Genomic DNA, 24435 nt, shown 5'->3' with positions numbered 1-24435 from the left:
CCAATGTTTCCACTAGCACGTAATAAGCTAAAATCTGAATCTGTAGTGCATGGGGTGGAAAGTGCAGTGTCTGGGTTATCAGCGCTAAGTGCTGAATAGATAACATCTTTTTGAGGTTAGGTTTGCTAATGCATGAGTGACCTACCAATGTTTCCACTAGCACGTAATAAGCTAAAATCTGAATCTGTAGTGCATGGGGTGCAAAGTGTAGTGTCTGGGTTATCAGCGCTACATGCTGAATAGATAACATCTTTTTGAGGTTAGATTTGCTAATGCATGAGTGACCTACCAATGTTTCCACTAGCACGTAATAAGCTAAACTCTGAATCTGTAGTGCATGGGGTGCAAAGTGCAGTGTCTGGGTTATCAGTGCTACATGCTGAATAGATAACATCTTTTTGAGGTTAGGTTTGCTAATGCATGAGTGACCTACCAATGTTTCCACTAGCACGTAATAAGCTAAACTCTGAATCTGTAGTGCATGGGGTGCAAAGTGCAGTGTCTGGGTTATCAGTGCTACATGCTGAATAGATAACATCTTTTTGAGGTTAGGTTTGCTAATGCATGAGTGACCTACCAATGTTTCCAGTAGCACGTAATAAGCTAAACTCTGAATCTGTAGTGCATGGGGTGCAAAGTGCAGTGTCTGGGTTATCAGTGCTACATGCTGAATAGATAACATCTTTTTGAGGTTAGGTTTGCTAATGCATGAGTGACCTACCAATGTTTCCACTAGCACGTAATAAGCTAAACTCTGAATCTGTAGTGCATGGGGTGCAAAGTGCAGTGTCTGGGTTATCAGCGCTACGTGCTGAATAGATAACATCTTTTTGAAGTTAGGTTTGCTAATGCATGAGTGACCTACCAATGTTTCCACTAGCACGTAATAAGCTAAACTCTGAATCTGTAGTGCATGGGGTGCAAAGTGCAGTGTCTGGGTTATCAGCGCTACATGCTGAATAGATAACATCTTTTTGAGGTTAGGTTTGCTAATGCATGAGTGACCTACCAATGTTTCCACTAGCACGTAATAAGCTAAACTCTGAATCTGTAGTGCATGGGGTGCAAAGTGCAGTGTCTGGGTTATCAGCGCTACATGCTGAATAGATAACATCTTTTTGAGGTTAGGTTTGCTAGTCCAAAAAATTGGTCAAATGTATACTGGTGCTTGTCCACATAAAAAATGTATAATACTTTCAAAAAAATTTAGATATGTTTTTAGTTAAAATAAACTAGAACCACAACACAAAATGAAAAATTGTGTTTCAATGGTTTCAAAATTGAAAAAATTAAAGTAAATGATCTACACTAACAGAGCCGATGATGTCCTGTGTGTTGATGGCAATATGTTGCACTCCAGCGCCTCCGTAATAGTCCACATATTCTGCAATCTGACTTTTCTTCTTGCCTTGAGCTGGCTCGTTTATGGGAATCTGGAAACAATAACACGTTTAATTAAAAATTAAACATCTATTTTGTTGATGAACAAAGTTGGATATTACATTTAAAATGTTAATTCTCTAAGCAATTAGACAGACTAAGTCCATTGGCAAAATATAAAATGGAAGTAGCCCTACAGTTTACTCTTTGAATCAAACGTACACTATAGGCTGGTTAAAAAAATTCATTAGGAAGGTCACTAGCTGGGATCCAACCACTTAACAGCTGCATGGATGCATACAAGACGCTAAAAGTCTTGGCAGTAGTTACTCTTTGTATCCGTGATGTGATTTTTTTTCTTAATCAAGAGCATCAACAAAGATTTTACAACGCACATAACCTCAACACCAAAAATGCATCAGTGTACAAGACATCATCTCACACTGCATGAAAAAGTCAAAATATATGGGGAAGAAAATGTACAATTGCTTTCTTCCAAACTGAGATCCAAGACAGGATATGGACTGAAGACATCATTAAATTCCTGGCTTGCTGACCACCCCTTTTATATAACTGACGAATTCTTACAGAGGACAATATAAATGTAGCAGTATCATTTTAAAATTTGTAATTTGTAAATTATACAGTTTGTTTTTATGATCTTTTGATTGACGCCCAAGGATGTAGCCAGCAAGGGGGTTCAAGGACCCCCAAATTTTTGAAAGAAGCATCGATTCAATGGGTAGTTTCATATATTGTTTTAATTTGTTTGATTATGACAATTGGAAAAATCATCAAATCCTTCTGAGTTTCAATTGTAAAAAGATGATGATATTTTGTCAAACTCAAAGACGTAGCCAGCAAAGGGGTCCAAGGGGTCCGGACACCCAAATTTTTAAATTTTTTTTAGTAAACGATTATTATTATTTACATAATTCATTATTGCTGACATGTACTGCTTAAAGATTGTTCTCAACGAAGAAACGGCTCAAGAACTTTTTAAGGAACAGAATGGGGCCTTACTCTCTGTCTACTATGGGAAAATATCAGCTGTTTGGACCCCCCAACATTTTTTCCTGGCTACGTTCTTGATTGACGCTGTAACTATTCTTAATGAATAAGTTAATAAAGGTGATTTGACTTTGAATTTTTACTTGATAGTAATCAGATCAGTTTTAACTGCTAAAGATTTTGAGTGTGGTTTATTGTTACTTGTGTTTTGATGCATAGATGACTTTTTCTCATTTTAAAGTTGTTATCCATCATTCATTAAATATTAATAACTCGTCTTCCAGCTCAAAAGTGCTAATAAATATAAATTATAAAATGTTATAAATATAAAAATTAATAAAAGCATTCTTGATTATTATTCAATAAAGATGCTGACAGTTTTTATGTATTTTTGTCTACTTATTTCATGAACAAAAAAATTGCATAAACAATTGCAGTAAAAAAATCTCTCTAAAGTTCTTTACGCTTGATTTTGACGTTCATTAAAAATAATTAGGAAAGGAACACTTAGGGTAAGAATAACGATTGAAAAATATTTTTTTCTATATATTTGTATGTTTTGAAAATCCACTTCTGACATATTTTAGATGCTGTGGTGATTTATAGAAGTTTACCTATGTTATTATAATTGCAAGCACAACAGCACAGTTTAGAATAACAACCATATTTTGTACCTTAAATAATTAAATGTACTGTACTTTAAATCAATAAACACCCAACTGTTTCCGTTAAACGTGTTCGTACATAGAGCTTACACCAGCTGACTATTCTTGGCTGGCTACAACAAGCCAAAGTGTTAAGCAGTGCTTTTTTACAATTCTTAAATTCTTCACAGGAAAACTTGTAGGCCCACAAGTACCCTAGAAGATGTACAGCAACTGCCATCAAACTGTATGCTAAAAGCTGTTTAATTAATATAAAAAATCAAATGTGTGATCGAACTCTGTGTTTACCTTGACGGTCTCGTCCCAGTTGGTCATGACGATGGAGCGCAGGGCGGAGTACTCTGTGTGGAGCTGGGTGTCGTCTACTGACCAGAATCTGTGGAACAACAGGTTCTTCTCGTACCTGCCACACATTAGAACAAAATGTGTTACAAATGTCAACAGGCCCATATTCAGATCGGATTTTCAGGACAATTTTACCCGCAAACAACTAAATTTGGCTATTTGAACACAAGTCGTAGTAAAATTATTTAAGCTCACACCATTCAACTGAGAGAAAAAATCAGTAAAAGACAACATTTAGTGAAGTTTCTCATTATTTTGTAAAGCATATTTTACTACTGTTATAAGCTGAGGTGGGAGAGTCAATCAAACACTAGAGACTTTTGTTCCGAGGCACAAACAATGCTTTCCATCACTATGAAGTTATTGTGCAGCAGGTAACTCAGTAGCCCAAGTTCTATGTTTCTAGAAACATTATCACTTTCCATCACTATGAAGTTATTGTGCAGCAGGTAACTCAGTAGCCCAAGTTCTATGTTTCTAGAAACATTATCACTTTCTATCACTATGAAGTTATTGTGCAGCAGGTAACTCAGTAGCCCAAGTTCTATGTTTCTAGAAACATTATCACTTTCTATCACTATGAAGTTATTGTGCAGCAGGTAACTCAGTAGCCCAAGTTCTATGTTTCTAGAAACATTATCACTTTCCATCACTATGAAGTTATTGTGCAGCAGGTAACTCAGTAGCCCAAGTTCTATGTTTCTAGAAACATTATCACTTTCTATCACTATGAAGTTATTGTGCAGCAGGTAACTCAGTAGCCCAAGTTCTATGTTTCTAGAAACATTATCACTTTCCATCACTATGAAGTTATTGTGCAGCAGGTAACTCAGTAGCCCAAGTTCTATGTTTCTAGAAACATTATCACTTTCCATCACTATGAAGTTATTGTGCAGCAGGTAACTCAGTAGCCCAAGTTCTATGTTTCTAGAAACATTATCACTTTCCATCACTATGAAGTTATTGTGCAGCAGGTAACTCAGTAGCCCAAGTTCTATGTTTCTAGAAACATTATCACTTTCCATCACTTAAGTTCCTGGTAATCAATCAAGTGTATCACATGTATCAACCGACTTGGAACCTGAAGAGCCTTTATAGAACTCCAGTTGTTTATTTAAACCACTTGATCAAAAGTGCCACAACGTAATAAATTATTTACTTATTTCTGTTTTACATACAGTGTATCTATGGAACTGGTTATGTCCAAACAATATTTAAAAAAAACAGTTGTAAACCATTCCATTGTTTTATTTTAAATTTAAACAATAAAAAGCTATTATTTACATAAAGTACAAACTCACAATGGATAGAATTGCCTTAAACTTAATACATGCACATGAACTGAGTAAGAAACCAACAAGAAAATATGAGACATTTATGATGTACAGTGTGTCCCACAAAAAGTTTATACGTTTAAGCTTTCAGGACAAGCTCATTTACTTTGCAGATCAGTTTGAAGCTCTGCACACTTTTCAATTAGAATATCAAGAATGGTGTTTAAAATTTACAACTCTCTCGTGTTTGTAGCAGCATAATGGTGGTAGAAAGAAAAATATTTAAATTTAAGTATATAAATTGTTTCATTTGGTTCACAAAATAAACTGTTACTTGTAAGCCCAGTTTGACTGACAACCTCATGAATTTCATTGGATAGTCCAAAATTTGTCGATGAAGCCCAGATGGCCAAACAAGGCTGCTTTATTACAACAGTTTTTTTTTTATTTCGACTGCGGAGACATTAAAGGTAGGTTATTTAGGCCATAAGTATAAACAAATCAGGAAACCCAAAGATTTATATTTCATTGACCTGAACCTATGACCTTGCGAAGTAAGCTCTGAGCTACACTAAAAATATAAATATTACCCATCTTCATTTCAAAAACATTGTGGCTAATTTTTGAAATTACCAAAAACCAAAAATTTTACTCACCAATCAGCAACAGACTCCATTGAATAATCAGGTTGATTTCCAACCACGTGGTCAATGAAATCCAGCTTCCCCGGTGGTCTGAAAACAAGCCCTTACTAAGAACTAAGTTTACACATTTTAAAACATCTGATATGGTTGGATTTGATTTTCTTATATTACAAGTTATAACATTTAGATCTTGTAAGGTGGGATCTGGTTTACTTAAACTCACAATATGTACAACAGTGCCATTTATATAAAATGAATAATGAAAGGTTGAAGGTCTTTTAACCCATGATTAATTTTCTGACTGGGTAGCACTAGTATAATGAAACGCATTACTGAGGTTTACAGGGTCTAGACAAGGACATAGCCAGCAAGGGGTTCCAAGGGGTCCAGACCCTCCCAAATATTCATGAAATTTTAAATGTCAATTTTTCTTGAACATTGTGTCCTCAGCAATAAGTTGTGTTGACTTGGTAATCTTGTAATATTTTCAAGAAAAAAATCAAGCATTTTATTACCACTAGGACGTTGCCAGCCAGGGGATCCAAGGAGTCCAAACCCTCAAATTTTTACTTTTTTAGTAACAATTATTACTATTTAAATAATTCAGTGTTGCTGACATGTACTGCTGAAAGATCGTTCTCTACAAAGAAACGTTTCAAGAACTTTTTAAGAAACAGAATGGGACCTTACTCTCTGTTCACTACGGGAAAATATCAGTTGTCTGCACCGCCCAAAATTTTTTGCTGGCAAGCTCTTGCCTTGTTTGCATAAAAATGAAGCATTTATGAAATTGGAACAGCTTTCCAGCATTCCATTGAAAAAACATTGCACTCTTAAATACAACTTGTAACAACTTGAACTTGAAAGAAAATGGGGCCTTACTCTCTGTCTACTATGGGAAAATATCAGTTGTCTGGATCCCCCAAAACTGTTTCCTGGCTATGTTCTAGGGTCCAGAGCAAACTATATGAACTGTATATAGATAATCATTTTGGGGAGGGGAGCTACTTCACTGTGTAGTGGGTAGAAATTATAAAATACCCTACAAATATAGACTCAGGGATCTTCCCATTGGAAATTATTAGGCTTTAAGACACCATAAGCTCGAGATTTCCTTATGAGGAAATTAAGCTTCGTGCACAATTTCAAAAGGTTGGGTTAGTTCGTTTTGGATCATGTGGACATACTGACAGATAGAAAGAGACAGAAATCACATTTTCCCAGTTTCTCAAGTAATAGGCTTTCCTAAAACTAAGCCCATAAGTTAATAATGCCTCCGAACCTTGTGTATTTAACACTCACGCTTTTAGAGCTCTGCCTCAGACTTTCTAATTCAAATTCACGTCTTGTAAAATAATGTTATACAATAAGAGCAGGTAAATGTTTGTGTATGTATAACATGAGGGAACTTACAGTCTCTTGATAAGAGGGTCCTCGGTGGTGGCAGGTCTGAACCCTGGCAGAAACACCCCTTTGTACTGGGAGCGATCAACCAATGTGTGAGTTGTGTCACCAAACTGGAAAAATATATAATACTTATATTGATTATTTATTTGTTTGTGGTGAACATTGAAAATTAAATGCTAATGTGTTATTAGAAACAATTTGGGTTTAATGTTTTGTAGGCAATGAAATAATATTTTTACAACCATTAATATTGCTAGACTAAAAAAGGTCAAAAAAGCAATTTTAACTCAAAAACAACTGATTGACATTTAAAGCTCCCCCAATTTCAAATCATGGAAGGTCACAAAATGGTTAACTGCTCATATTAATAACAGGAACTTTAATAAGCAATACAATAAATTAATGTAGTACATAAACAAATATTAATTGTGTGACACTATTTGACTCTCTGATTGAGTTTAGAAGTAACAAGAATAGCATTTTGTCAGTGTAAGAAAAGTTTAAGGCACCACAAAATGATCAAAACTAAATAGAAATTTTAATGTTGGTGCTTTATAAAGCTGACCAAAGTTTTGGGTTGTAAGTCATTCTTGCATTGACTTCATACTATCAAGCACAATGGAATATTAAAATAGTAAAAAACTTACCGTCTGAATCTGAGCTAATCGGACAATCCCAAACTCATCTTTCTCCTCCCAAACATCCTTCACAATCTTGGCTCCTCTCTCCTTCGCTTTCTAGAATAAACATTTCATACAGATTAGGTATATCAGTGAATTTGCTTGTTCGCACAAACACATACAGATTTTTACATGTCAATAACAGTCATTGCTTAATGCAATACAAACCTTTTTTAACAAATTGGAAAAATTTTAAGAATGTTATTGAGACAAAGATTGAGCTTAAAAGTTCAGAATCCTAAATATTTGAAACATACTTTTTCTCTACAGAATACAGAAAGCTTTATTCATAAACATCAAGAATATAACCACTTTGTATAGTAATGGGCTGTGGTCCAATATAGCTGAGATCTGCAAAGGTCATTGTTTTCCTCGTAGCTAAGTTAGCTTACCCAACTGCCTGTCCGCTGATATAAAGTCTCCATAAGCCTAATGTGATAACTGACACAACTAAATTGTTTTTTCTTTTTAATTATTTAATATTGTATCTTTAACGCTAATGTTATTCTCTATGAATTGTGCAAATAAAGTGTATTGTCTATTGTCTTTCTCTCTACCAAACATTACTTTCCCTATGTAAAAATCTCTTTCCCTGCATAAACAATTAGCGTGATTCCGTTGTTTGTTTTGACAGTCCTGTGTTCAAACAGCTGATTTTAACAAAATGAATGATAAAATATTGTTATGTTTCATTATGGAAGAATAATTACTAGACTATGAAATGTGAGATCATTTTAAAAATATTTAGTTTTTCAATGTGATGTAAATTATCGTTCAATACTCGTCTCAAAGTTCTATTGTGGGACTTGATAGCATTTCTACATTTGACTACGCCTCAAAAATAAATGCAATCTCGCCCCACAATAGGTCACTTGCGAGACTAGTAATGAAATGTTCTATTTACAACTACGTATAAGTAAAATTATGAACAGTGAATTACAAAATTATAAATTAATAATAGAACAAAGTGTATTATAATTTTCTGTAACTATCTCATTTAATCATATGTTCAATATAACAACACCAATAGCACCTAGGCACACAACAATCTCCCGTTCTTCAGTAAAAATTTTTCAACCCAAAATTCAGAACAGAACATTTTTCATATCTCTTACCATTGGGAACGCATTCCACAGTAAATACTGGATACAATAAAATATTTGTAGAAGATACCTCCTCTGAGAACAAGTGTGGAAAGTACTATCTACACATATCACACCTACAGTAAACCTGTATGTCTTAACCGTGGAGTTTACAATAAAATCACTGAATATCTCAAACTACATGACATAAGATTTTTTTTGATCAGGATTATAATGTACATTGGAGGGAAAGTACCTTCACAAAAAAACTTTTTATAAGTTGTAAAAATTCATTTTTTCACAAAAAATTATCTTTTTTGAAATATGTTTTTTATAACTATTTGTGCATATAAACCACATAAATTTGATGTGTATATGTAATCTAATCAACCTTTTTGGAAAAATTGAAAACTTGCTCATAAGTGCTATAAAATTCCTAATTAAATTTTAAATATGAAAAACTCATTAGATCACTAACAGAATGGTATAAACTGCCATAAAAATTCAATTACATACGTTACTTAAGATTTAATTTAAATTTAAATTACCATGTTTGGAAAGTAAATCTCATGTACAAATTCTTAGTACTAAAATGTTTAAAATTTTTAAACTTTGTTAATTTTTAAAACTATTTAAGGCAATAAATTATGTTTTTTACTTTAAAGCAATTTTTTCTCAAAAAGAGCACAATATAATGTACCACCGACCATATACCACCAAAAATTCTGACTCAAAAGTTATTTAGAGACAAATCTGAATCTTATTTGGTAGATTAAATCTAACGGTACCTTCATGATAGCATCCAAGTCTTCCACCTGGAAAGCCACATCCTTCACACCGTCTCCGTGCTTCACCAGATGTGGTCCTAGCTCTGGGTCACCTGGTTCGTACGCAGACACCAACACAAACACCACCTGAAACAAGAGGGAAAGGCTCTTTTGGTGCGAGTTTTGCAAATCCTTGGAATTATTACAAGAAGATCATGAAATGCAAATATGGTAGAAGGGTTGCTTCGTGAATGTTGAGTTTAGCTCCAGTTCACCTTCCCTGATCGTGTCTAAAACATCGTATTTATTTTCTGTCTGTTCACAGGACATTTCGAGAATGAACTTGAAGTTTTGTGTGAAGATTCAAAAAGATGACTGATGTAATTTCCTGGGGTTTGTCTGATTGTTAGTGCACATGTTAAATAATAGTAATACGTAGCTCTAGACTTGAACTGTTGCATGTAACATTGCAAGAAACATGTATATGTTGGTGAATCTCATTTTGTATTTCAATTTAGGATTTTTCAGTATTACAGATGAAAGTAAGAAAAGTAAACTACAACAAATTATAAAATAAAGCTTTATAAAATATAAACAATTTTTCAAAATATATAAAATGTTCACGTAAAGGTTTTTTTTATTTAAATATTCCACTTTCCAAAACCTATTACATTTTTATTAAAAAAACAGTAAAATTTTGTGTGTTTACAATAAACCATATATTCACATTCATAAATGTTTAAATATCTTTAATATAGTTATTATTTTTTTTAACTTTTACCACTATATACCACTTAATGAAAAAAGTCATTTGGAAAAATGTGATGTTACTTGATACAATCACAACTCTATAATAAAATAAAAAATATCAGAATACTATAACTAGTCAATAATATTTGTTTGACATTACAGAAATGCCACTAACCGTGTTTGGAATGGATGTCTCTTTAGACTAGAGAATAATAAACAGATGCCCTTGTTCAGGAAAAGATTCAGTAGCCAACCTTGATCCTGAAATATTCCGCGTTAAAAGTAGAAGACAAAATCCCATTATTTTGCATTCTGTTGAAGTGGGCGATCAGAAACGGCAAACCAGTGTTTTGTATTGCAACCTTATGATTTCAGTGGGTACTTATTATGCACTATTATTAAATAAACAATACAAAAAATTAAACTCTGAAACATCCAAATTAATCTGATGTACAATTTGTCCTACTTAAATCTGATGTTTATTAGTACAATTTTCATTAAAAATATTACTGCAAAAACGAGTAGTGACATTGGACTCGGAGAGGTGAAAATTATAATGTCTAAAAAACTAACCACATCATTGCAGAAACTTTTTTAAGTAACTAGTCACTAGTTGCTTGACAGATCTTGGGCAAATAGAACTACCACAGCTAAATGAAAATAAATTCATTTGATTTTTGTGGTTTTGTTATTTTACTTATTGTAATTAGGTTATTTATTTTGTCTTGTGCTACAGACACAAAAGGAGCTGATACTGTCCATATTGCGAAGTGGAAACTAGTTTTCAACAACTCCAAATGGATACATTATTTGTATATGGTCTAAGGAGTCCACTCTAATAAAGTCACTTACCCTATTCTGTCTGACGACATGAGCGGCATGTTTTCTGCTTCCAGTCTCTAGCCCTTTGTACGCAAGAGGTTCAAACCCCAATCTTGTGCAGTAATAGCTTGCTGCCTTCACAGACAACAAGTCAATTTAGTATTACTCTTAAATTGGAAAGAGTAAATTGAAAAGTACACTGTTTTAAAATTTATTTAATTCAATATTTCTTATAAATGAATCACATTTGTATTCTTAATTGTGCCTAAAATACAGAAAATGGAGTTTTAAGTTAAGTTACTTTTACAAAATAAGTTCAATTACAACTTAATAAATAACAAAAAAGATAGAGGTGATATTCTATATAATGTTTTAATAGAAATAAACCAAGTACTACGAAAGAAGAATTTATTCAACGGGTTAGTAGTTTTATATGTTATTTTTGATTGTTTTATTATGACAATTGGAAAAATCATCAAATTCTTCTAAGTGTAAATTTTAAAAGGGTGATGATATTTGCTCAAAATCAAGGACGTACCCAGTAAGGGGTTCCAAGGGGTTTGGACCCCTCAAAATTTTCAATTTTTGCAATTACTTTTTTAGTAAACGATTATGAAAATTTAAATAATTCAGTATTACTGACATGTACTGCTGAAAAATCGTTCTCAACAAAGAAATGGGTCAAGAACTTTTTAAGGAACAAAATGGGGCCTTACTCTCTGTTCACTACGGAAAAATATCAGTTGTCTGGATCCCCCCATGGTTACGTTCTTGGTCAAACTGTCTGTTCTTTAATTGTTTTTTATTGTATATTTCATCAGAGATGCTGCCAAATTAAAAAAATCATTTAACCTTTCACATTGTTCGGCAGGATCAAATATTATATTTCATTTTCTTTTATCACAGGATTTTCTAGGAGTTTAATTTTAAATTAAAAGCTTTGCTGGTCTAGATAAGTATATTACTGTATATTACCTGTTTTGCATTGCCGACCCAAAACGTGATATGGTCAAAGTGGAGAAATTTTCCTGCCTCCGGCTGAAAATAAGTAAACAATTTTGTCAGTTGCACTGTAATTTTTCAAGAATGTAAATATCACATTCAGGTTATTTTTCCAATACCAATGCATTGTGTACAGACTAACTTCAATAACACAAAACAGTTTCCTGATACCTGTATACTTCTTTATAAATACCATTTTATTTTTGAGATTAGGGTGATTTTGGTGAGAATTGCTGTGCATAAATAGAGATCACACCTTAATCAATTTTATTGCATTCCTTGAGATGGTTGTGACGGCTGATTGAGATTTTAAACCACAAAACATTATTTTACATTGAGTATTGTGATAAATTCAACGGCAATTATACAATTTTGAATGATTAAAGATCCAATTATCTATGTTAATTTCAATAGTATTTAATAAGATAAAAATTAAAACACATTATAAAACTTTAATCAATTATTACCAAGTTTGCTGAGTAAAAGAGTCAACTTTTACACAAACATGATTTCCTTTTATTATTAAGAGTAACGTTTGAAGTTTCCTTCTCAAAAATATAGTATATTTTATGTTTTCTGAGAGTTTGTTTTTTCAACTTTATGTTCCATTTTCTCAAGACCTATCAAAGATAATGTCACATCCAAAATGTTCTGTTGTAAAGTAACATGGCTTTTCTTTAAAGTGAATCAGTAAAATAAACACTTAAGACTGTTAATACATTTCAAACAAGTTTAAAGAAAAGAAATAATTACTGACTTTTAATTTTCAAAATAACTGTGAATCTTTAGATATATATTGACATTTAAGTTCAAAATTGACAGTAAATCTTTAGAAATAAATAGATGCTTTCTTATTGTCTAGAAAAAATCTTTTAATAATAAAGGTGTAGTTCAAAATTGGAATATTTTTGGATACTTTCAAATAAGCAATATTTAAACCAATTACTGCAATATTTAAAATTAACATTTGGTCTATATTAGTAGTATCATTAGAACTAGAAAGAAAAAGTAACTTACCTTCATTACCAGAGCTTCTAAAAAATAACATAATAGCAATTCTTTATTAAATAAGGTAAAATACATGTAATATTTTATTAGACTCTCAAAAATATATAATCAGAACTTTGCATATTTTTTCCTTTAATTCTTTAACATTTTTAAAAGTTTCATAATGGAGAAATATAAAATCCCAGTGCAAGCAACTATTTTTTATTTGTACATTTCATGAAATAATACAGTGGTTGGTCATATTTGAGAAAGACAGTGCAATATTTTTATGTTCTCACAGGTTGCTTTGCTGTATCCTAACAAGCTGGCAGGAAACCCCTATGAACCACAAGATTTTTTAAATATTGGTTCTGTATGAACATGTCTTTTACTTGTATGGATCACCATTATTTTTCTGTGTGCGGTTTTCTCAAGATGCCTCCAAGGCAAGCTTTTGCTGAGTGCCAATTTAAATCATTTTTAAGTATCATTTGTTTTTTTAAGTGTAAAGTAAATAATTGTGTAACAACAGTATCTAGTGTATAAATAGGTTTCTAACGCCAAGAACAAAGAAATTCTTGAAAGTAGTGATAAAACAAGCCAAGAGAAAAAGCACTTCAAATCTGTAAGTAGGACAACATTTCATTTACCAGATTACAATAAGGATTGTTTCATACAGAACTTAAATTAAACATAAAACTTAAAGAATGATTTTCCAGCAATGCAACCAATAGAATGGAAGGTTGCAAGATTGAGGTTGGATATAAAACCGTCCCTAGTGATGGTACGTGCTGTGGACAAAATAATTCAATATAATATGCTTTGTAAAAGAGGTACTTGAAGCCTGAACCACTATAACAACTACCATAAATATTGTAAAGAATTGCAAGAAGTTTTTGGCTGACAAGGTGGTTTTAAAACTCCATTGAACTCTGGTTATGAGTTTTTTTTTTCATATTATGCAGTGAGAGAGGATTTCTGGAAGTAGAATTTTATTTCGTTGTAAAGAAGAGTAGTTACAACAAATTGGTAGCTTTCAGAGCTTTCAATGCTTCTATCTCCAAAATCTGAGGTAGTAAATACCACACAATGGTAGTTCCAAAAACCAAATATTTCACAATTTAGTGATGAAAAGATAATATACAATTTCTTAGCTTTTGAGGAAAAAATGTACCATTACCGACAAATAAACACATTTTTAATCTTTACCAAAAGAATTTTTCATTAATCATGCATTAACCATATTTTCAAGAATGTGACAACTGGAAAAGAGTTTATAAAGTAGAATTAATTTGGTTGCCTGTCAAGCATTACGAGATCAATGTGATCAAACTCATTGGGATAAATCTAAAAGGTGCTCTTGTAAAAAGATAAATGAGTACAACGCAGAAGAGAGAGGAAGCAATGTAAAAAATAGAAGGATTTGTGCCAAGAAAAACGTTCTAGGTTCCACAATTATGAGAAAAAAGATTCTGGGACATGCAGTGAAAATAGAAAGCCACTTTTGGGGAAAGTAATCTTACTCAAGGCCTACCACATATTCAGCTAATAAATACTGTAAATCTTGAAAGCTCAGAATCTGAAAGTGATTGGGACGGTATACGAGGTGTGATCAAAAAGATCCAGGACTGAATTTTTATACATTTATTCATACAACGTACAGGTTATTCGAATTTGTCTCCTTCAAAGTACTACCCTTGGGAAGCTACACACTTTTCCCACCGGTGTTTCCACTGATCAAAGGCCCCAGAAAACTCTTCTTTTGTAAAGGTGTTTAGCAGTTAAGTTTTTTCTTTAATTTCGTCAACTGTTTGAAATCTTTGTCCTTTCAGGGGTCTCTTGAGCTTCGGGAAGAGAAAAAATTCTGCTGGAGCCAGGTCAGGTGAGTAGGGGGGCTGAGGAATGAGTCATTGAGTTTTTTACACAAATGTCACGGATAACTAATGCAGAGTGAACAGGAGCATTGTCATGGTGAAGGACCCAATCACCACTTTGCCACAGCTCAGGTCTCTTTCTTCTCACAGCATTACGCAATTTTCTGAGGGTTTCAAAATAAACAAAACGATTAATTGTTTGACCTTGTGGAAGGAATTCATAGAGACGACACCTTTACAGTCAAAGAAAACCGTAAGCATGACCTTCACATTTGATTCGACTTGACGTGCTTTCTTGAGTCTTGGAGAGCCTTTTGATGTCCATTGTGATGATTGGGCTTTTGTTTTCACATCGTAACCAAAAACCCATGTCTCGTCTCCCGTAATGACATTATCCAACAAGCTTTCGTCGTCATTTTCCTTTTGAAGAAGTTCCTCAGAAACATGAATTCGGTGTTGCTTTTGGTCTTCAGTCAACAAAATTTGCTGCACCACGACGCATTTGAAGTTTTTCAGTTAAAATTTCCTGACATGACCCAAATGAAATGTTACACTCTTCTGCCATTTCACGGATTGTTAGTCGACGGTCTGATCGTACAAGAGTGTTCACTTTAGCAACATTGTCATCATTGATTGACGTTGAAGGGCGTCCGGAACGAGCATCGTCGTCTGTGGATGTTCGGCCATCTTTAAACCTCTTGAACTTCTGATGGCAGCATGATCGGCTTAGACATTCTTCACCAAAAGCCTCTTGTAACATCAAAAAGGTTTCAGAAAACGTTTTGTTCAGTTTCACACAAAACTTCACACAAACAAGTGCTCTTCTTTCACATTCACTTTCATTAAACGAAAAAATAGCCAAACTCTATAAAACTAATCTCAAACAAACTGTGATAATGTTACTTTCAGTGATGTTATGATTGATCTGAAAACACAGCTGTGTTACTGCTGAGTCAGGGAATAAAATGCTGCCAACCGCATCGCTGTGAGACATTGCATTCCCATAGTATATAAAAAGTCCTGGAACTTTTTGATCGCACCTCGTAGAACTCCACAAGACTTATCTAATAGTAATGAATATGTAATCAAAGTCATAAACTAAAATAATTAAATATTAAAATACAAAAATAAAAACGCACATAAAAATGTTAAAATCCTCCAATAAAAGTAAGAAACAAACTGAAAACACTTATGAGAAAAGTTGATGGAAAAGACTTTAAACGTCAAACCATCTTTCCCATCTCTGACAAGCCATTGCATCACTTCATAAAACCAGTACAAATGAAAACCTTTACAGAATAATTTGATTCATCAATGTTGATAATATCGATGAAACGTAACTTTAAATTAATATTGGCTCATAAGATAATGTTATAACCCCACAAAGCCAAGAAAAGTGTTATTAGAAACCGTAGAGCAGCTTCTTTATGAAAAGATTCAATTCTAAAATTTCTGAACTAAAGTTGAAGCGTAGTAAATATAAATGAGTAATCAGTAGTTTTTCATTCCAACTGAGATAACAACTATATTAACACTTAGTATAAAAGTTTGAAACTTATATTAACAACGAAGAATTACATGAAAGGAATGGTGTCATTTTTTATATTGTATGGTTTGTCCAGAGACCATTAACATCGGGGGTGCATAATTTCCACGCCAACAGTAAATATGGCAACCGAAGTTTGCGATGCATAAGCTAACAGTGTAGAGCATCGCGAAATCGCGTGACCCCCAAAACAATGAAGGATTAAGAATTACTTGAATTCAGAACCACCTTTGATTTAAAACACAGTCCACACAGGATGGAAAACCAACAGCACATTTTCTTTTGTACATTTCCTTCTTCAATAAACTAACCTAACCTAAACTGTAAGTTTTCTCTATTGTTCATCTGTATGAATGTTTTCCCATGTTATTTCCCCATTTCAACAGTTTCCCAGCAATAATACATGTCCTTCAGCAATAATAAACTATATCAGTGCGTATAGCAATATGAAGTTGTTCATTTTTCATAATTAATAAAAAAAGTGACTGGTAATTGACTTTAAAGCAAGGAAACTAGTGACGTAGCCATGACAGTAATTTTCCACACTGCCTTACGTAATTAAACAAAGAGAACAATTGAGTTGAAAAACATATTTCTTTGGATAATTACTTTCTAGAAAGACCCAGACTTATATAACAGCTTGAACTTAGTCAAAACCATACCCTTGAGACAGTGTAAAGAAACCTGTTCCTCAACTTCATTTACATTTTTATAAACTTGCCACCAGTTTATTCAACCAAAGCCAGCTGTACAGAATTTTGAAATAAAACTTACTTTAATAAATTAGAGAGTAATGGTCATCTAATTTATGAAGAAACAGTATAAATTCTTACCTTAGGCCCCTTGTCCGTGTATGATGTCTGAAACAAATAACGAAATTAAAATAAATTTCATCACAATATACAAAGTGATTCTGTTTGTACAGAGTATTTACTTATTTTAAATTAATAATTCAAGGAAACGTAAGTAGCCTATAACTAGTATTTGCTCATAGAAGATGTATTTTTAAATTAAAGATTTATCGTTATACATGATTTTACACACCCTTATTAATAAAAGTGATATAATTTGTGTTAATTTTATTAGAATGTATTATTTTAAAGCTTTGCTAATAATTTGATTCCATTGTTACCTTTTATACACTCAATTTTTTGTATTGAAAAGAAGTATTAAAAAAAGCTAGTTAAAGTAATGGCACTGAAAAATGTTAGCTTCTAGCTGAGAAAACAAATCTTTGACACCTTCATTGCTACATATTAGAAATTGCCTTCCTTTTCTCCATAATAGACTGAACACAAAATTTAAATTTAAAAAAGTAGTTTTTATGTACAAATAAAACATGAAAGTAATAAAAAATCCTTTGACTAACACAGTTTTTTAATATTTATTTTTGTAACTTTTCAATATAATTATGTCTTTTTAAGGACAATTTTAAGTTGATTAAAAACATAGTTTTACTAATGTTTATTGTAATAAAGTACTACTACATTAGAGATGCATGATAATTTACAAAAATCTTATTAATATCGTATGACTTATTCAAAGACTATTCTTCTATTCCACAGGCAACTCATTTTCCCTCCTTAAAATATTACTCTTTTTCTTTGTTTCTTCTTTAGCTGTGCACAATTCCTTCCTCAGTTTCTTGGAAAATTGCAAAGGTTGGTCAAATCAGCCACCTGCTCACTCCCTCTTTAGGTCTTGCCCCTTGAGTCTTCTTAATTCCTCTGGAAAGTTATTCTGCAGTCTGCAAACCAATGTAACTTGGAATTTTTCATGTAAAGTGTGCCTGTGTTGGGAAGTCACAAAACTGGATGCATACCTGGTATGGTAGTTTTGAAAGTCGTTGCAAAGATGCTCTTTCTTATAAAAATTTCTCAGTTAACAAAACCAATGTAACTTGGAATTTTTCATGTAGAGTGTGCCTGTGTTGGGAAGTCACAAAACTGGATGCATACCTGGTATGGTAGTTTTGAAAGTCGTTGCAAAGATGCTCTTGCTTATAAAAATTTCTCAGTTAACAAAAACCAATCTTGGAATTTTTCATGTAGAGTGTGCCTGTGTTGGGAAGTCACAAAACTGGATGCATACCTGGTATGGTAGTTTTGAAAGTCGTTGCAAGGATGCTCTTGCTTATAAAAATTTCTCAGTTAACAAAAACCAATGTAACTTGGAATTTTTCATGTAGAGTGTGCCTGTGTTGGGAAGTCACAAAACTGGGTGCATACCTGGTATGGTAGTTTTGAAAGTCGTTGCAAGGATGCTCTTGCTTATTAAAAATTTCTCAGTTAACAAAACCAAAAACCAATCTTTGGAATTTTTCATGTAGAGTGTGCCTGTGTTGGGAAGTCACAAAACTGGGTGCATACCTGGTAGTTTTGAAAGTCGTTGCAAGGATGCTCTTGCTTATAAAAATTTCTCAGTTAACAAAAACCAATCTTGGAATTTTTCATGTAGAGTGTGCCTGTGTTGGGAAGTCACAAAACTGGGTGCATACCTGGTATGGTAGTTTTGAAAGTCGTTGCAAAGATGCTCTTGCTTATAAAAATTTCTCAGTTAACAAAAACCAATCTTGGAATTTTTCATGTAGAGTGTGCCTGTGTTGGGAAGTCACAAAACTGGGTGCATACCTGGTATGGTAGTTTTGAAAGTCGTTGCAAGGATGCTCTTGCTTATAAAAATTTCTCAGTTAACAAAACCAATCTTGGAATTTTTCATGTAGAGTGTGCCTGTGTTGGGAAGTCACAAAACTGGGTGCATACCTGGTATGGTAGTTTTGAAAGTCGTTGCAAAGGATGCTCTTGCTTATAAAAATTTCTCAGTTAACAAAAACCAATCTTGGAATTTTTCATGTAGAGTGTGCCTGTGTTGGGAAGTCACAAAAACTGGGTGCATACCTGGTATGGTAGTTTTGAAAGTCGTTGCAAAGGATGCTCTTGCTTATAAAAATTTCTCAGTTAACAAAACCAATGTAACTTGGAATTTTTCATGTAGAGTGTGCCTGTGTTGGGAAGTCACAAAACTGGATGCATACCTGGTATGGTAGTTTTGAAAGTCGTTGCAAAGATGCTCTTGCTTATAAAAATTTCTCAGTTAACAAAAACCAATCTTGGAATTTTTCATGTAGAGTGTGCCTGTGTTGGGAAGTCACAAAACTGGATGCATACCTGGTATGGTAGTTTTGAAAGTCGTTGCAAAGATGCTCTTGCTTATAAAAATTTCTCAGTTAACAAAAACCAATGTAACTTGGAATTTTTCATGTAGAGTGTGCCTGTGTTGGGAAGTCACAAAACTGGATGCATACCTGGTATGGTAGTTTTGAAAGTCGTTGCAAAGATGCTCTTGCTTATAAAAATTTCTCAGTTAACAAAAACCAATGTAACTTGGAATTTTTCATGTAGAGTGTGCCTGTGTTGGGAAGTCACAAAACTGGATGCATACCTGGTATGGTAGTTTTGAAAGTCGTTGCAAGGATGCTCTTGCTTATAAAAATTTCTCAGTTAACAAAAACCAATTTTCTAGGATTACTTTTGTATGGGAACCCAACTTGGAATGAGCACATTTTGGCTTTGCAAAAAAGATCTCTTCCAAATTATTTGCTCTTAAATCCATGTCCAAATCAATAGAAATTCAAAAATCCATTTACTATGCCCACATACATTCTCATATAACTTTTGGTGTGGTGTTGTTGTTGAAATCTGCAAAGTATTCTGCAACTTCAAAAAAAAGGCAATTAGAATAATACTAAATTTAAAGGACCAGGATTCTGTGAAAGATTATTTTTCTAAATTGGGAATTTTAACTGTTTATGGAATGTATATACTTGAAACAGTAATGATAGTCAGGTAAAATGTTTTCAAATTTCCTCGATTAGGGTCGTCACGACTACTTTACTCGGAATAGAAACCAATTGGCAGTACATAAACACTCAAAATTTCATTATAAAAAACCAAGCTCGACAGGAATTAAGTTTATAAATAACATTCCAAAACACTTACTCACTATAGAAAATAATTTATTGTTCAAAAACACCTTAAAATATTTCTAACCAATAAAGTTTTATATTCATTTGAAGAATTTATGGAAATATAAAAATATTTTTGATAAAATATGACTGATGTTTTTTTTATGTGTATAATTTTAAATGTAATTGTACAAATTACATGAATAAAGTTGTCTTGAATTTAAATTTATGCAGTATCATCTATTGCACGAAAGGTCAATCACAGTCATGATCTTTAATTCTCTAAAAGCTTCTCGAAAAGTTTGCACAGGCTGTAGGTTTGCAAGTACTCGTATCCTTATAGATTGATTCTGCAGAATGAGCACTCTTTCCATATTATAAATTAATATACCATGAGTAATCCATTCCTTATACAAGACTCGCACAATACAAAGGAGGCCAATCTTGCTGTTGGCGTTATTTATCAGTTTTATTCTTTTTATTTCATAGCCAGATGAGTCTTTTTTGTACATATTGTCCAATTTGTGAGGATGGCATCAATGGATGTAACAAGGAATTAAAATTGATCTTATGAGTCTACATGTGGTAGTCCTGTTGTGTAATTTATTCTTCCAAAATTGATTTGTTTTATGTATTTACAACTAGATCGTTTTTTTTACAATATTGATAGGCCACATTAAACTCGTGTATCAATGTACATCTTGCTCATCTGTTGTTTTGTTACTCAGAAGAGTGTGGTGTCATCTGCATACATTAAGCAAGTGCTGAGGTTGTTCAGAAAATTGTGTGAATAAAGCGAACAGGATAGGACCCAGAACTGATCTTTGTGGAACTCCACTATTAATTTCTTTTGGACTGGATTTTACACTTTGCCATATTTTGTTTTGTTCACTGCATATCTTAATTCTGCCACTTGGCAAGATTTGTTTAGGTATGACCTGAACCATGTTTTAGCTGTTCCTGTTCTGCCCAGAGCATCCAATTTGAAAAGTTTAAGATCATTGCCAAGAGAGTCAAAAGCTTTAAGATAGAAAAACTCAATTAGCCATGGTATATAAGAATAAACTTAATAAGGGTTTGGAAATTGTTATACATAGTGTTTCCGAACACTTGTAGAATATTTTATGGAATCATACCTATGGTTATAGTACATCCATTTTTAACTAGGATTTTAGGGTTTTGGTATTCTGTCTGTCTGTATGTTTGTGATTTTTATTAATATATACTTTATATAAAACCATGGATTTTAAATAGACATTAATAATGTCTATTTTAAAAAAGTATGATGGAAATTTATATCTATTCATTTCAAAATGGTGGTTATTCTACAGATTTTACTTAAAATAACTGAAAACAACCATTTTACAAGAGTAACTTTTTCAAACATTTGATTAGAAATCCAATTAAATATTGTATGTGAATCAAGTGAAAAATAATTGAACCATTGAACTTTAGTAATTATTGGTCATGATGTTGAAAAAGAGATACTAGATAATACAAATTCATGGAAATAATTTTAGTAAATAATTGTATAAATTTTAAAATTGTACTTAATTATTACCCTGGATTATGGAACTTTGTGAAGGTTAGTGTTCCATAATCCATGTTATAACTCAAACTATGATTGATTTTATTACTATGATTGATTTGATTATTTGGTTAGTTATTTACTCAATAACTATTAGAAATATTAACATCCCACAAAAGCTGTTTGTATTATGAAATGTGTGAATGATGACATAAATTTTGCTTTTACTTTGCAAATAAGAGAAAATCCTATGAATGACGACTAGACTGAAAACAATCACTCATAAGTAACAAGTAATTTGGCCTTTATTAATAACTTTGTTCTTATTTCTACAGGGTCTTCAATGGTTTAAATACTTCATTTATTACAGAAGACATATAGTTCAAATATCACCACTTTCTAAACATATTTTAAGCACTTAGAAAATATTGGAAAAGATTTATCATTCTAAATATTGAGTGTAGGAAACAACTCTTCTCTAATTAATACAATAAACATAGATAGAACATAAATATGATCCAATCAATATAATTTAGCTTGAAAACATACAGTTGAAAACTAATAAATATCAGAGGTATTTTAAAGTATTTTCTTTACTTTCATGTTGATTTATAGATAATTAAACTGAACAAAAACAAAAATCAATTTCTTATATGGAGCAAACATTATTTGAGATTCTACTTTCCACATAGTAAATAGTGTATACAATTTGGAAAAGCAAATAAAATTAGTCATAACTTCTATTTTTTTTATCTAAAAATAACTTTTTAGTATGGAACAATTTTTAGTGCAAATTTAACACTTAAAAGAAATTAAACCTAATCTCAATATTGAAATACAAACTTTTCAAAACGTGTCTCAAAATAATCTTACATTACTATTTTCACACAGGACTTTGGTGTAGATGAATAAAATAACAATATATAAATTAAACTGTTTAATATATACTGTAAAAAAGTACTGTTTTTCCTCATATTAATTGTTTTAAATATTTACTATTATTTTATAAGATTTTCACATGTAAACCATTAAATTTCAAAGTTAGCTGGAGACTCACCATGGTGTGTGTTATCAGATCCAGTTGCAGCTAACAACTAAACTGTTGAAACATAAACCTGATTCTAGAAGAAGTGGCAGCGCCACTGCCACTGTCACTTCTTCAGGGCTGCAGCCTGAGGCTAGAAAACATCATTGTTTGTCGGGAACGAACACTATTTCTACCATCTATAACAGGATTGTTGTATCAATTCACATGATTTCCATTTATGAACTAAAATACTGAGTTAAATATTTTCTTACCGAATTACTTGTTTGTATTGATGTTAAGGTCAGATTCCTCAACTAAGATTTTTAATTTTAAAATAAGTTCAACTGGTACACACATTAATTTTAACAAATGTTTAATAACATAAGATAATATTTAATTAAAAACAGTTGCCAAAAAATGTTTCATACCATAAGATAATATTATATAGTTGACAAATAATATATTGTTCAAAAAACTATTAAAGTTTACAATAGAACTGAGATGATTGTTTTATGAATGAAGACAGCTGACTTAAACATTTGTAAGGCTCCATTAGACAATAAGAATTTCAAGAAGTTAGAACTTTACTGTTAAAGATGAATGTCTATTACATATTTATAGATTTTAATAATAGACTTGAAATTTTAAGATTGTTTTAAAAAGATTACTCTTCAAAAAACAATTAGGATTAACTATTTTTTCAGTATTTTTACCCAAAACTTCTGTTTAGGCCTAAAACTGAACTTTTCTAAAAAGAGTGAACAAAATTTACTATAGCACTTTATACATAAACAGTACAGTATATTAAATGTTTAAAAAGGGCAAAAACTGCATCCCTCCAAAATATGTTATTTAAAATTAATAAAAACTGAGTTTTTACTCTTTTTGTACCAACACTGAATCTGTGATAGAGAGAAAGAGTGTACTATTAATAGAAATTGTGTAATTTTGATTAAATGTAATACGTACTGTATGTATAGTCTAAAAAATATCTTAACCTTCTAATTTTTAATGTATTAAACTGTTATTAATTAAGGATTTACTTAAAAATTATATTTTGGATTTAAAAATTAAAAGTTTTTAAGAAACTCTCAGGGGTTTTTAATCTTTTAATATCTAAAGAACATCTATGGTTAAAATGGCACAACCCTGTATAATATGATTTCTCTTTCACAAATTTAATTTTGAATTTTTACATGTAATTGAAACCCAAAACAGTTTACACTTTCTGAAATTCTCAGGTAATGTGGAAAAGAAATATAATGTTAAAGAGAAAATTGTATTTCAAATTTTGGCACTTTGATTTGTTTAGTTATAATTTATTAAACAAGATTTAGGACTAAAAGATTTTTCCTAATTGTGAATTTAAGTAACAAGAAAAGTTGTTCTACAATAAACCAATTCATAAATTAATATAGTGTACAAGGACGTAGCCAGTGAGGGGGCCCAGAGAGTCTAAACCCCTACCCCAATTTTCAATTACTTCTTTAGTAAACGATTATTATTATTTAAATAATTTATTATTACTGATATGTACTGCTGAAAGATCATTATCAACAAAGAAACAGGTCAAGAACTTTTTAAGGACCAAATGGAGCCATACCACCCATTATCCACTATGGGAAAATATCAGTTGTCTGGACCCCCCAAAATTTTTCCTGGCTTTCTTGATATAGTACA

General features: G+C 32.1%; 1 protein-coding gene across 1 annotated transcript in view; it reads right to left on the bottom strand.

Annotated features, from left to right (window-relative positions):
* The window catches only part of LOC124367403 (4-hydroxyphenylpyruvate dioxygenase), a 30168-nt gene extending 7274 nt beyond the window's left edge, over nt 1–22894 (bottom strand). The window contains exons 1-10 of the mRNA XM_046824193.1: nt 22786–22894; nt 17070–17096; nt 11803–11865; nt 10858–10962; nt 9277–9402; nt 7374–7463; nt 6733–6836; nt 5332–5409; nt 3345–3459; nt 1314–1433 (exon numbers count right to left, since the gene is read on the bottom strand). Of these exons, the coding sequence (XP_046680149.1) occupies nt 1314–1433; nt 3345–3459; nt 5332–5409; nt 6733–6836; nt 7374–7463; nt 9277–9402; nt 10858–10962; nt 11803–11865; nt 17070–17096; nt 22786–22788 (831 nt within the window). The 5' untranslated portion in view covers nt 22789–22894. The remainder of the gene's footprint in view (nt 1–1313; nt 1434–3344; nt 3460–5331; nt 5410–6732; nt 6837–7373; nt 7464–9276; nt 9403–10857; nt 10963–11802; nt 11866–17069; nt 17097–22785) is intronic.
* Nucleotides 22895–24435: the final 1541 nt, after the last annotated feature.

The sequence above is a fragment of the Homalodisca vitripennis genome, chromosome 8, assembly GCF_021130785.1.
Source record: "Homalodisca vitripennis isolate AUS2020 chromosome 8, UT_GWSS_2.1, whole genome shotgun sequence".
NCBI lineage: Eukaryota > Metazoa > Arthropoda > Insecta > Hemiptera > Cicadellidae > Homalodisca > Homalodisca vitripennis.
This window is presented reverse-complemented; position numbering and strand designations above follow the sequence as displayed.